The following is a 13,976-nucleotide window of genomic DNA, read 5'->3' as shown; positions in this document are numbered from 1 at the left end:
ATGTGTTTGTGAGTGCATGTGCGTTTGTGAGTGTGTGTTTGTGAGTGCACTGCACGAGTGTAGGTGTGTGTATTTGTGAGCACCTGTGTGAGTGTGGGTGGGTGGGTGTGTATTTGTAAGCGCACTGTGTGAGTATGGGGTGTGTGAGTGCGTGTGTGTGTGAGTGCACTCTGAGTGTGTGTGCATGTGTGTGTGAGCACAGTGTGACTGTGGGTGGTGGGTATGTGTTTGTGAGTGCACTGCGTGTGTGGGCGTGTGTGAATGCACTGCGTGTGTGGGCGTGTGTGTTTGTGAGTGCACTGCATGAGTGGGTGTATGCATGCGTTTGTGCATGTGTGTATGAGTGCACTGTAGGTGTGATTGTGTGTGTGTGTGCATATTTGTGAGTGCACTGCATGAGTGTGGGTGTGTGAGTGTGTGTTTGTGAGTGTGTGTGAGTGCACTGCATGAGAGTGGGTGTGTGTGAGTGCGTGTGTGTCTGTGAGTGCACTGCATGAGTGTGGATATGTGTGTGAGTGGGTGTGTCATTGTGAGCACACTGCCTGAGTGTGGGTGCATGTGTGAGTGCGTGCATTTGCAAGTGTACTCTGTGAGTGTGGGTGTGTGTGTGTTTGTGAGTGGGTGTGTCTGTGAGCTCACTGCATGACTGTGGGTGCATGTGTGTGAGCGCACTGCATGTGTGGGTGCATTGTGTGTGTGAGCACACTGCGTGAGTGTGGGTGCGTGTGTGAGTGCACTGTGTGAGTGGGTGTGGGTGTGGGTGGGTGCGTGTGTGTATTTGTGAGTTCACTGCATGGGTGCGTTGTCAGAGCGCCCCTGCGTGGGTGTGGGTGCGTGTGTGTGAGTGCACTGTGTGAGTGTGTGGCTGCGGCTGTGTGTGAGCTCACTGAGTTCGTGTGTGTGTGAGGGCACTGCGTGAGTGTGGGTGGGTGCGTGTGTGTATTTGTGAGCGCACTACGCGAGTGCGTGTGAGTGCACGCGCATGCTCCCGGCCCCCTCCACGGGGCTCCAGCCCCAGCACCGTGACACCAGCCCGCGGGGCGGAGCCGGCCGGTGCGCAGCGCGGTCCCCGGGGCGGAGTGGGAAGCCCGTGGTGCTGGTCCCCTGGCGTCGCCCGTCGCCCCCCGGGTCTCTGCGGCCGCTGCCGGCCCCGGGCCTCGAACAGGGGAGCGGACGGCGAAGGAGACCGTGGCTCCCCGCGCAGCCGGCCAGCGAGACGGACAGGCCTGACATCCTGTGCCAGCGTCTAGTTAGAATTCATTAACCTTTCCGTTTCTTTAAGCGCCTTGCGTGGAAGTTGTGAACATACTTATTAGAGTGTTGTGCTGTTTGCGTTTTTTTCTTTTTCTCTTTTTTAACAGGGGGCAGGGGTTTAGTCCAATCCTGGGTGGCAGCTGGCTTACAGAAAATGCAGAGAAAGTAAAAGTCAGAGAATTTCTAAATGGAAATGAGGCGCCAGAACTGCCTCTAAGAAGAAAACCAATTCTTTGCAGGGCATGGCTGGTGAGCTTCTGCTGAAAAATTTATCAATATTTTTCTTGAGAAAAAAAGAGAGAGAGAGATCTCTATATATATCTCCTAGATCAAAAATCCAGGCGTTCTCTGGGCATATCATGAAAATGAATAGGGCTGTCTGGACCCCCTGGCATTTCCTTTGGTTCTGCCCTTTTCAGCTCTGCGGCATTTGCTTCTGCCAGACGGCGAGGAAACCACGCCAGCTGACTTGGGGCTCCGGCTTTTTGAGTCAGTGTGCTGCGCCCGTGCTGGTGTGGACCTGCACAGAGGACTCGCCACTTGCATCTCAAAGGGATAATTCTCCCACCAGAGGCCTCGGATTTTTCTAGGCTTTGGAGGAACTGGACCGTCTATCCTTTTGCATAGATTCTTCCTCTTAGCCTAAAGCTTACGTATGAGTTCACATTCATTTTCAGGGTTACACAGGGACGTCCTGAACACCGTTTTAGGATTTTCCACCTGATTGAGGTTAGAGAAAAGACCTAGGTACCAACAGCAGATCCCTCCTCAATACGGGCTTTTTTTAAAGTCTTAGACACCCATTTCCCTAAACCAAACTTCTCTCCAGTCCCGGCAACAGTGCACATTCCTAATTTCACGATGTCCAAGCGCCTGGAGCTTCAAGGCCATACGTATTCGTTACGCCCAGCACCCGACTCTACGAAAGTAATCTGAGGCCAGCCGCCGGGCCTAGGGAAAGCACGGGCATTTCGTCCAGTAGACGCGTCTGAGTCTGTGCTCCTCCTGCTCAGTGTGAGCCAATAGGCGAGACTTTCTGACCCTGACCTGCAGAGTGAAAACACTACCACCGACCTCCGAGGCTGTTGGGAGGGTGAACCACGCGTCACCTGCGAAAGCGCCTTGCGGAGCGCCTGCACACAGCAGGCCCTGAGTCCCACATTGCCCGCCTCTCGGGGGCTCCGGGAGACACGGGTGGTGCAGCTCCTGGGCTTGACTCCTCCCGTCTCTAACTCTAGGACCCTAAATAAGTTGCTTCAACTCTAGGAGCCTGTTTTCTTGTTTGTAAAATGGGGTTAATAAAAGATCCTACGTCCTAAGGACCCAGTTGATAGAGAAAGATCTTAGACCGGTGCCTGGCTAAGCGGAAGCACTCAATACGTCTTAGCTGTGATTATATGCTGCATTCAAAACCAAGTTGCTCTTCTCCTAGAGTTTCACATTTCCAATGGCCCTAGAAACAAAGCTTGAAAAGAAGCGGAAAAAAGGTTTTAATTGCCTACGATGCAGAAGTTGCTGTTAAATGGGTGAGGAATGAGTGAGTGAATAACATACATTCATTCAAGACAAATAGTATAGTCGGTCTATGAAGTACCAACGGACGATGCACATGAGGAAGACGACAGGAATTCAGGGGCACCAGAGGCTGCTGTGCACTGGGGTCTGGGGAGGGCTTAGCCTGCAGTGCCGGGCGATGTCCTAAGAGGGGCAGCGGTTTGAGCCGAGGTAAAGGAACGGGCTGTGTGAAGGAGAAGAATGCAGCAGAACCTCAAATCGACTCGTGTTCTGAGCCTTCTCACTCTCTTTCTCTCGCCATTTAAGGAGACCCCACTCTGCCCACCACTGAGCCGACCTCACAGCTGCCAAGATGAACGCAACACGGCCCTGCCTTCAAGAATCTCCCGGTTCAGGAGGGAAGGCCGACTGGGAGGCAGATGATCCCAGGAGAGGGTGCTAAGGGCCACAATGCACAGAGCACAGATCGTCACGGAAGAACAGAGACAAGGGCATGGGGGAGAAAGGGGATTTCCCCTCAATAGAGGAGTAATAGTAACAAACAATAACTCTGCCCCAGCACTCATTACACATCAGAAGCTATTGGCTTGATGCGTATCTTTGCCACTAACTAACTTAATAACCATCGTTATCTCCATTTTCCTGAGTAGGACACAGAGAACCAGAGAGGTTAAGTAACCTGGGAGTAGTCACACAGTTGGGAACCCATTAAGCTGGGATACGGGCAGTTGGACTTCAGAAACAGTGCTCTCAACCGCTCTGCTATCCAGCCTCTGAAAATTATTAATATTCCACTTCACATTGCCCTTCAGCAAGATGTGACAAAAACCGAACCCTCCCCTTGGTGCTTACACCTGCTGGCAGCACCTGCCCCCTCGGCTCTGGGTCCTCCCCATCCAACAAAAGTGGGGAGCTGATTTGGGGCAAGTTGGCCACAAACCCCTGAATGAAGTTGGAAAGGGGCACGCTCTCGCCAGGGGGCCTCACGTCAGGAGAAAACTGTTCTCTGTCATGCTCCCTGCAGCCCCAGTCCTCCCACCACAGACCGGGGGAACCCATCACCTGACTCCACGGCCCGGGGATTCCCACTCCTCGTAAAACATGGTCGAAGGAAGCGAGGACGTCCAAACTGTGATGGGCTCGTTTCCTGATGAGAGTCTGTTAAGATCCATTCACGTGCAGGGAAAGAAGCATTCAAATGACAAGAGTTAAATTCAAAACATGTAGCCGTTCTCTGTTATATTTTTTTTCTGACTGAAAGCAAACCATTTAGATGTTTGTTTCCAAAAAGGCATCTGTCAGCAATCAGAGGGGGAAAATGCATAAAGCAAATGCAATTGTTTGGAGTAGCATTTCCTGGATCATGTTAAATGCTTGAATTGCTCCTCATTATGCTCACCAAATAATTTTATTTCCCACAATAATTGCAATATTTAACGTGTTTTATTTAATCTTGTTTTAAGGCTATTAACAACGGGCCACACTGTGAAAAGACATTGCTACGAGGGAAAGGACAGCTTCCCCCAGCCTCTTAGAGAACAATGATAAAGTTAAATACCCCTAATTGTTCCCGATTTGAAACACGATTATCCAATCATATTTCTCATCTCTTTGTTCAAAACTACTGTGCCATCTCCTGTACAATCTTCCTGCGTATCCCGTCCTTCACAAAGTGGAATCTGGACTCCAGTTTCCCTCCTGCCCTGATCGTTCATCAATAATGGGCGTGCACAGGCTGCCGTGCGTCTCAGAAAGGCAGCAGCTCAAGAAGCGGCCCCTCCAACTTCAGAGATGCTGGGAAGTCAGAAACCGTGAGGTTGTGGCCCTCGGAGGCAGGTTGTCCACACCTCTGTGCCCCAGAGAAGGCTGACGGACGGAGCGGGGCTGTCTGCCGTGGGAGGCAGGTGGGAGGGACGCCTCAGAGCTGGGCAGATGCAAAGACAGAGGCTGCCGCGTTTCTCTTCTTTCCCTTTTTTTTTTTTTTTTTTTTGTGGTTTGTGCTATTTTACATTTCGTATAGAATTTCCGTGTCTTTTCTCTTTTTTTTCTAAATGGTAAACTGAAGAAAGGCTAGGGCATTTTAAAGTCACTGCAGTTACGCAAGGCAACAAATGTGTCGGCTGGTCAGCTCGGGGCCAGGTCCTGGAAGAAGGCACTTGCTTGTGGACTCAAGGCCACTTAACACCTCCTGTGCTACTGTGGACCCTTCTGAAAAGAGAGGTGATGCCAGAGTAATAAAGAACACAAAGATGCTTCTGAGAGTAACGGCAATATCCGTATTTGGTGATAATTCTCGATACCCCCTCATACCCCCATATTATTAGAAGAAATCTCGTTACAATGAGGCATGAGAAAGAAAAAAGTGACTTCTTTGTTGTACCTGCAGTTCATTCTGCAGAAGCGTTCGTGCATCTTGCTTTAAATCATGAAACATTTCAGGTGCAACTGGATAAAATTTGCTTTACTAAAATTATTTTTGTCGAAACAGCTATTTACCCAATGCTAAACGGTTAAAATAGCACCTGCTGAAGAAGAGACCAGAAATGGGAAAGAAAGTCACCCAATTTGACCTCTTTGGAACTTAAACTGTGTCTCAAATAAGTTCATCTAAATATTATTCAGTCGAAAATGTGACTAGAAAAAAATCCGCTGGATAGTTGGACTGTAAATGCACAACTTTTTAAATAATCTGAGTTTAATCGCCCTGAAAAACACTGCAGATAAATTCTCCGTGCTGGGCGAGCCGACACAGAGACCCCAGCACAGGGAATCACAACATTGCTGCTCTGGGCTCGAGGACCAAGGACTAGCTCACCCTCAGAAAAAGAATTAGGATGCGTTGGTACCCTGCTCTCATAGAGGTATTTCCTCAGTTCCTAATCCCACACCGTTTGAAAAAATAAAATATACCAAATGCAAGGCATTCTCTCTACCTCTTTCTCCCCTTTAGTCCTGAAGTTAAATGGCTTGAAATTCAGCAGTTGACTGGACTTCTCACTAAAAAAAAAAAAAATCATTTTACAGACATTCTTATTGGTAGGCCCACATTGTGGTTGATTTTTTCCTGCTCAAGAGAGGATGTGTGGTTAAAACCCCTGTAAAGAGGATGGCTTGGTTACAGCAAGGAAATCAGACGTGATTTTCCCTGAATAGAGAAGTTCTCGTGTCAAGTTTAGCCTGAATTGTGTCAAACTGAATTGCTAGTGACTGATCACTTCGTTGACGAAGAATGGAGAAGCCCAGAATTAATTTTTTAGAAAAAGGACACCAAAAATAGAGATGGCACCCAGCCTGGGTTAGAACTTGTGAAATATCAGTAATCTTTCCTCACGTGAAAACACACATCTAAACAGGGCGCGAGCCGAACCAAAATCAGCTGATTTGAGTCCGGCTGCCTCCAGCTCGTGCTCCCCCACAGCCAAACCAAATAATGAATTAATTTTTAAAAATAAAAGAAGGAGAAATACTTTTTTCTTACTCCTTGAAAAATCTGTTCGGCTGTTCCCAGATTCAGTTTTAGACTTTTCTCTTTGCTTCCAGCAGAGATGTGTAAGACAGGAAAACTGAACTAAACATTTTTTTTTTTTTTAAATGCACAGCTCACGTTCTTGAGAAAAGTGGCTGCGAAAAACAGATACTGAATCAGACCTAAAGTCGAGGAAGGGGGGGTAGGAAGAAAGAAAAAGCCCAAAACATCGCATGATAGTCTCTAAGCAGTTCCATCTGTCAAGCAGAAATTTTAGGCTAATAGCCTGTGGCGATCTCACTCCACAGTCCACTACCTGCCTTTGTCCTATTAAATCTCTTTATTCTCCTAAAAAAAAAAAAAAAAAGAGGGGGATTGGTTGTTGGGAGGAAAGGAAAAACCTTGCAGACCAGAGTCATCTGGGTGATGAAGCCCTAACTTTAGCGGCTCGCTTTGATGTGTGGTGGTGGGTCCGCGTTTAAAAGGAGAGAAGACAGCTGGCAGGAGGCTCCTCGTCTCTCTCCACTTCACCTTGCCACTGGGTCTGTGGAGGCTGGTCCATTGTCAAGGAGGGTTTACCCGTGATTCCATATGGTATGGACCGGCCTGCATGTTGCCCCACATGCCACCGCAAATGTTTTCTCAATTAGGTGTCTTATCTCCCGTGAGTTAGCATCAGATGAAGCTTGCTGACAGCGTAATGGCAGGGAAAGCTTCCGAGGGCTCCATCAAATGGCAGCTCTGCTACGACATCTCGGCCAGAACTTGGTGGATGGTGAGTTGGCAGCCGTGCTGCTTTTTTTTTTTTTCCCTTTTCTACTTTCCCTCCCTCTTTGACAAAATGTCCCAGACCTCACATTCATCAAATTCGCATTTGATTTTTTCACACTCTTCAGCCAGGCAGCCTCACGCTGCTTCCTCTGCCACCCTCTCTTGCCACCCTCTCCTGCCACTCTGCGACTCGGGCTCCCAGGGAGGCTTGCCCTGGTTTCTGTGGGACAGGCTTTGGGAGGTTTTTGGGTTTTTTGAATTTTTTTAAGAGCATCAGAAGTTTTAAGGTTGAGGTGGTATTTCAGCCACGCCGGTCGTGGAGTAGAAGGCGAAACGCTTGTCCTGGCCCTTACGTTGTGCTCCCTCTCTCTGGCCTCACATCCCTCTACTTTTGTTTTCAGGGACTGTGGGGGGCATGGTTTTCCTTGGCTGTGTATTTTCTGAGGACGCGTGGTGGGCGCTGGGGAGAAGCAAGCCCTGGCGAGCCCCGATCCTGCCCCACTGACTGGGCTGCCCTGAGTCACCTGTGAGCGAAGGCTGGGTCCCACGCCCGGCCCCACAGCTCCCGTCTGACTTTCCCCGTTTATGTCAGAGCAGGTCTTAAGTCTCTTAGGAGCTCTAGCTCTGAGTGGAAAAGACCCACACGCCCTACCTTTTCGTAATTCTGCGTACAAAGTTTTAATAAAGTTCCACCACGCCGTCACGGAATGAGTTAACTCACATGTCATGGTCAACCAGGCCAGACAACCTTTGACATCTTGGATCTATAAGAGGTAGAGTGAGTTGGGAGGATGCACAATGGCTGATTGTCACGGGAGAAGCGAGTCCTGTGGGGAAGGGCGTCCTCGGATCGTTTCTGCCCTCGTTAGGGTGGCGGCCGTTGAGGATTACTTCGTTAGCAGCACATTTCTAGTTTTCGCAATTATTATTCTTGCGGCAAGCGTGAATTCTTCCAGGGAGCGAAAAAAAAGTTTGCTGCCAGGACAATGCATGTATTATCCGTTCCTAACTGGACCGTGAACTTCAGCTCGTTTCACATAGATATCAGTTTAAGAAAAAAGAGAGAGAGAGAGTGGTGTCGAAGAGGCAGACTGGCGAATGGAATTACGAGACGGGACGTGGTCGGTTTCATTGTCCGATCTGCAGAAAGAGTTCTCCTTTCCCCTCCCTGGACCGAGGGTGGTGGTGTTCTGGCGAGTTTTAGGAGTTCTGAGGACTGAGAGACTGTTAAAAGTGAGCTGCCGCAGGCTTCTGTTCAGCTGCTTCTTGGGTGCAGTGTGTCCGTCCCAAGGACTCGCAATTGAGTTAAGGTGGCTGTGGGTATGTTGTGGGTACGTGTGTTTTAACTTGCAGTTTCTTGAGTAGACGTTAGAAACTTTCCCAGTGACTTCGGGACAGTGTTACTCGTGCTTTGCGTTGGTTAGACTGGGGGTGAACTGTCCACCGATCCCCTGGACCTGCATTCAGGACACACACCCCCATCACAGGCTCTGCCAGAAAGGACCGGTTTGCTTGTGTGCTACGAGGTTGCCTAACGCAGCTCGTTAAACACTGGAAACGAATATACCGATTGGTTTCGCTATTATTTTCTATGCTAAGTTATAAGCTTTAAAAAAGTCTGCGTGCTGATGTCATATTCTGGGTAACATTCCGCTTCCTTGTGTTTCAAGAGCTCCTCGATTTTATAGACTGTTACTTTTTATGGCAAATTGTGTCTTTTTTTTTTTTCTTGCAAAGATCACCAAATGCTCCTCTTTTTTTAACTTGCAAAACTGTCATTTCTTTTTTGTAAAGTTTACTTGGAAGTTGCCTTTCATTTAAAATTACTTTACAGATGTTTTACCGCCGGGAATATAAAATATAAAAGTGGTGGAAACATTTAGCGATGCAGTTGACTAAAAATAAACAATGCTTCGAGCTCACAGGCTGCTGTTTAGGCTGCAGACTACAGGAAGTTTCTCTCAACTTCAATACTTCTGGATCTTTGCTTTGAAAGGGGTGAGAAATCAGAGCGCTCTTTAAAGAAGTTGTGGGAGTCGCCATAAAGAATAAATTCATTTTCCTATCCCTCAAAGGTGACCAGATACCGTAGCGTTTTAGATCTGCCAGTTACAAGTAATCCCAACGTAAACTTCCCGATATTGATGGGAAATTGAGGATGTGGGTGAAGGGGGAGAGAATGAATTAAAATAAGACAAGTTTTGCGTTTTCTCTTACTCTTCTCTTCTCCTCTCCCTCCATATCCCCACCTTGCTACCCGAAACAGTTTTCCTCAACTAAAAAAAACTTAAACTTGCCCCTGGCTGATACAGCACTTTAACCAAAGGACAGTACAAGATCCGAGTTTCACACGAAAGGCAAATAAAGCTTTAAAATTACCTCCTGCGTCCTCTGGCCGCACAGACTCGGGCTGTGTGGTGGGAGCCTCCGGCTTGGTGCTCTCCGCATACAAAGGCAGGCAGTGAGTGCCCCTTGCCGGGAGCGCGGCCTCAGCTGCCAGCACAGGGACATGCAATTTTGCTTTTTAATGAATCGTAAACAATTTGTATGGCAAATGTGTGTGTTTGTTTTAGTTTGGGGGCACGTGTTGGACCAGGTTGTAGACAGCCATTACCTACTCCAAAATTTTAGGTGAGAATGGAGAGAGTTACAAATCACTTTTTATTTTTCTAAATAATAAAGACCCACTGGAATGAAAGAAGCTGGCTAATGAAAGACTGAGATTCGCAGCCTCTCCTCGCTCCCTCTCTGTCCCCATCCTTCCAAAGGCACCAGGCTGACCGTGAGGTTTTCACTGCACTTTTTGATAACTCACGGGACGTCAGTTGACTAAATTAACTGGGTGTGTGTTTTTAAGCATAAATTTTAGCTTTGTCTTAAAAAGACTATGCTTGTTTAAGAAGCAATTGTTCTAAAATGTGAAATACTGAGAAGGGCCTTCTCTATCATCTATGGCTTTTTTCGGTTGGAGCTAATGTTGACTGAGGGACACAGGATTTAAGAAATGCGAAATGCCCTTGGATAGCAAAATGGAGCGAGAAAGCGGTCTTGATTTCCAAAAGTCAAATGAAGACTTTCATTCCAGCCCAAGGAGTTGTAAACAAGTTAGAAGTTCACAAGGAGCAGGGTCGGAGCACGTGCACTTTAACAGTAATTACCTTTGGCGCTGCCACTTATGAGGAACCTTTTGATATGTGAGCCTCTTCTCTAATGCTTTAATCATGCAAATCAAGAAATAGGAATTACGTATTAACTGAATCTAGCTGTGTTGTGACATCTCTATTTGAAGTCCTCCAACAGAAAACCAGAGAAAACCCTCCTGAAATGTTCCCCACTTTGAATGAAATGGAAGCACCCCCATGCCTGTAAACGCTTCAGAATATAATTCTGTCCAGGGAGTTACCTCCGTCCTACCCCCACGGCATTAAAACGAAGGCAGAATGAATGTTCTCCTCTTTCTAGTCATTAACTGATAACGAGATATTATTGGACTATTTTTTGTGTGAATTACAAAATACACGTGTGTTGTTTCTGTGATCCAACTTAAACTCATAGCAACTATGAAATGAAGGCTATTAAATCATCCGGCCACCCCTTGCCCCAAGCTCATTCCCAAGCACTTATTTGGGAAGCATCCGCTTTAGAAATTGCCATGTAATTTTTCAATCAAGAATTATCCATCACTTAATCCAAATTTTTACAACTCAGACTTTGCATACGAGGAAAATACTTGAGCAGGAAGAATATGCTATGCCTTTAATGGAAATGCCTTTTTTTAAGTATCTGTGTAAATTAACAAGGTGCTTCTGTGAAACACTGTGTTACTGTGTTCAACAATTCAGAATAACTCTCGACTCTAGGCTACTCCCGGAATGATTGGCAGCCCCAATGGCTGCACCCAAAACTTAGAACTCATATTCCATGCAAACCTTTGTTGTTGTTATTTGCCTGGATTCACATCTTAAGTTGCGTTTACCATTGCAATTTTTAGAATGTTAATTCTCACCTGAATAACTTTTGTTGATGACCGTCCTCTGGGTTCTTTGGAACACACCAACAGAGACTGCTTTTATGCATTTGCACTAGCTCTTTCGTGATAATGATTAAAATAACTTGGAAATTGCTACAATGGCTATAAAAGAAAAAAAAGACTCAGTAAATAATAAATATTATGTTCTCAGCATCCAGTATGTTTTCAAAAGGAAGTGTCCATGATAAATGTATTTGTATACATTCTATTTCAAGCATTGGCACACTCTACCTGAGCTATTTTTAAATGCACAATGGTCTTATTTTTATCCACTATTATAAATATGCATGACTATATTAATTTCTAAGAATATGCATTAACTTCGAAGATTTCTGTACCCTCCAAACATTATTCTCTCATAGTATTAACAATAATCGATGGCAAGCAAAATCTGAAGTGGCTTTTTTCCTCCCGCGTACGTTAAGAAATTATCTGCCTCGTTTTCTTTCAGGTTGGCTTTTTACAGTACCTCCTCTGGTCCCGTTTACTATCCTTAGAAAGAAGCACAAGCATTAAGCTGTTTCTGCTTTTTTTTTCTTTAAATCAAATTATGATCCAAATGTGCTTCATTCAGAAACGTGACTGGTGACTTAAGCCAGCCTATGTACTGCTACTATCTTTTTAAAAATCTTGATTTCCTGTTATTACGCTCATATTTCTCCTGTGAACTTTAGACAGTAAAATAAATGCTTTGTCCTTGTTTTCCAGTTGATTTTCCTTCACCTGTCCTGAATATTGTCAGGAATGTTTCTAATTTAAAACCAAAAGAATCAGGGGCTGATTAGAAGACAGGAAATTGGAGGATTAAACTGTCTGGTTGAACTTCCCCTGCTTATCAGCACTCGGTAACTCATGCTGGATTACAAACTCAACGGGACAGCTTGGACAATGCATCGTTCCTTCTGGATGTTTCCATCTATGTGGAGTGTGCGTGTGGACACGTGCACACGGGTGTCTCTGTGTGTCTGTGTGTGCTTTCATGAGCATGAAAAGAACCAGCAGCTGGTAGTGAAAAGCAGAGGCTTTGGGGTGGGGCGGTTCTAAACCGAAGGGGCTTAGACTACGGGCACGAAAGTTCATTCAGAGATGGTAATCCCAGGATATTTTTGAAACTTTCTTATAAAACAGTTCTGTGAAACCAAGAAAATAAGGAAATACTGAAAGGGAGAAAGCAAGATACACGACTTTGGGACTGAAAAATAGATGGCAGGAGCTCTTGCACGGTCCGTCTCTCCTCAGTCTGTTCAGAATTCCAACCCCCACGCCACTGAGTGAGCAGCGAGGGTGTCCCATAAGGAGGGAGGGGTTGATCTAAGGGCTTCCAAAGCCGCCAGAGCTCCCCTTGGCACCACGGAGAAAGGGCTCCTGCTGGCATGACGGCAGGTCTCAGTGCTCCAGGTGAGCACTCAGTGTGAAATGAGCGTTTGTCAGGGAGTGAAACAGCAAACCAGGACATGGGGGCAAGGATTCACGTTAAGCCATTGCACCATTTAAGACCGAAAATAAATAATAAAAACAAACCCCTGTCCTAGATTTTGCCACGTCACATATATTTGCAGAGCCGTGTTCTAGAAACCACGCTGAGAATGACTTCCCCTGACCTCGTCGGCTCACCTGTCTTGGCCTCAATAAGTGTTGTTGGTTTGGCTTAAGAGAGCTGAGCATAACAGATGGCAGTTCTTCCTGCTTCTCACGAAATAGTGGGTCCACTGAGAAAACAGAGGATGAAGAAAAGTGGAGTTCATGATCTGGCAAAACCAGTGGGTGGGTTTGACTGGTAGATCTGGGGGGTAACGTTCAGGAGCCTGTCTGGCAGTCCATCTATTCACCAAATAGGTATTGAGCCCCCCACTAAGGGCCGGGGGCAGAAAATCAGCTGCTGCTGCTTCCAGACACCATCGCTTCAGCTTCAGGGGCTCTGGGAAGCCCACCTGTCTGTCCCTGACACAATCTCTCATCCTAACAGCTACCGTTGATTAAGCACAGACCACCTGCTGAAGTCTGTCCTACCTGCTTTATGTTCTGTTTTTCATTTAATCTTTGCCATAAACCTATGAACTAAGTATTATTGCCCCACTTTACATACAAAGGAACCAAGACTTGGAGAAGGTTGCACACTGCTCAAGGGTGTGCACACACCTAGAATGAGCCACTCAGACACAGGGTCCACTGGCTTCGTCTTGGACCAAACTGGTTATAAATGAATTGACTCTTTCAGCACAAGAAGGGAAAGCATTCAGAACTTTACAGGATTAGGACTATGTACTCGATGATGGTATTGTGGGGCACGAGTCTGTTTGCTAAAAATATAGAGGCAGAAAAATTACTATGTGTCCAAAGCAAGATAGGACACCACTGCTCTCGTGGTGCCCAGTCCGTGGCCTGGAAGAGTTGTGCAGAAAGACCTCCTATTATTCAACAGAAACATTTAGTCTCATCTCCCACTAAAGAAACTCATGAGAGACGCGAGCCAGTCTGATGCAAAGGATGCCCCTGATTGTATTAAAATGTACCTTTTCATCAGAAGATGGACGGTTCAGGCAAACTCAGTGGGTTTAAGTTCTTGTGAATAGTAGGGAAATTTTTTTCTGTCAGTAATTTAGTCAATTTAGCAAACATTGCACTTGTAGCTTTAAATGGAACATACTATTTTAAAAGGCCATCCTTCCAAAGGCAGGTTCCCAGTGCTTCTCCCTTCCTGTCTCTCTTTTAATAAGCAGAAATGCCAATAGAGACCAGGATTCTGTTTAATATTTTTCATTGCCACAAGCACTGCTAATTAAAGGTTTATTCCAACATGGTTTTCTGTAGGAGAAGACACGGTGCAGAATCTACTTTGCCTAATGGCAGAAATCTTACTACCCTCACTGCAAGTAAACATCTATTTTCCGGACAGCTGCTGCCTGTAAACAGTGTGTCTCCGTCAGCGCTCTTTAGAGC

At 46.3% G+C, this 13,976-nt stretch overlaps 1 protein-coding gene and 1 long non-coding RNA gene across 3 annotated transcripts in view; one reads left to right on the top strand and one right to left on the bottom strand.

Annotated features, from left to right (window-relative positions):
- LOC111773637 (uncharacterized) overlaps positions 1-9,465 on the bottom strand; it is a 52,359-nt gene extending 42,894 nt beyond the window's left edge. Inside the window, exons 1-2 of the long non-coding RNA XR_002808344.2 lie at positions 9,386-9,465; positions 3,832-3,927 (exon numbers count right to left, since the gene is read on the bottom strand). This is a non-coding gene — a long non-coding RNA (uncharacterized lncRNA). The remainder of the gene's footprint in view (positions 1-3,831; positions 3,928-9,385) is intronic.
- Positions 6,642-13,976, top strand: part of NFIA (nuclear factor I A) — a 520,959-nt gene continuing 513,624 nt past the window's right edge. The window contains exon 1 of one of the 2 annotated variants that reach the window (XM_070267567.1): positions 6,642-7,010. In XM_070267567.1, the coding sequence (XP_070123668.1) occupies positions 6,915-7,010 (96 nt within the window). In that variant the 5' untranslated portion in view covers positions 6,642-6,914. The remainder of the gene's footprint in view (positions 7,011-13,976) is intronic. The other variant, XR_011438921.1, reaches the window with a different exon arrangement.

Source organism: Equus caballus, chromosome 5 (genome assembly GCF_041296265.1).
Source record: "Equus caballus isolate H_3958 breed thoroughbred chromosome 5, TB-T2T, whole genome shotgun sequence".
Taxonomy (NCBI): Eukaryota; Metazoa; Chordata; class Mammalia; order Perissodactyla; family Equidae; genus Equus; species Equus caballus.
The sequence above is the reverse complement of the archived record's forward strand: the minus strand, read 5'-3'. Positions and strand labels throughout refer to the sequence as shown.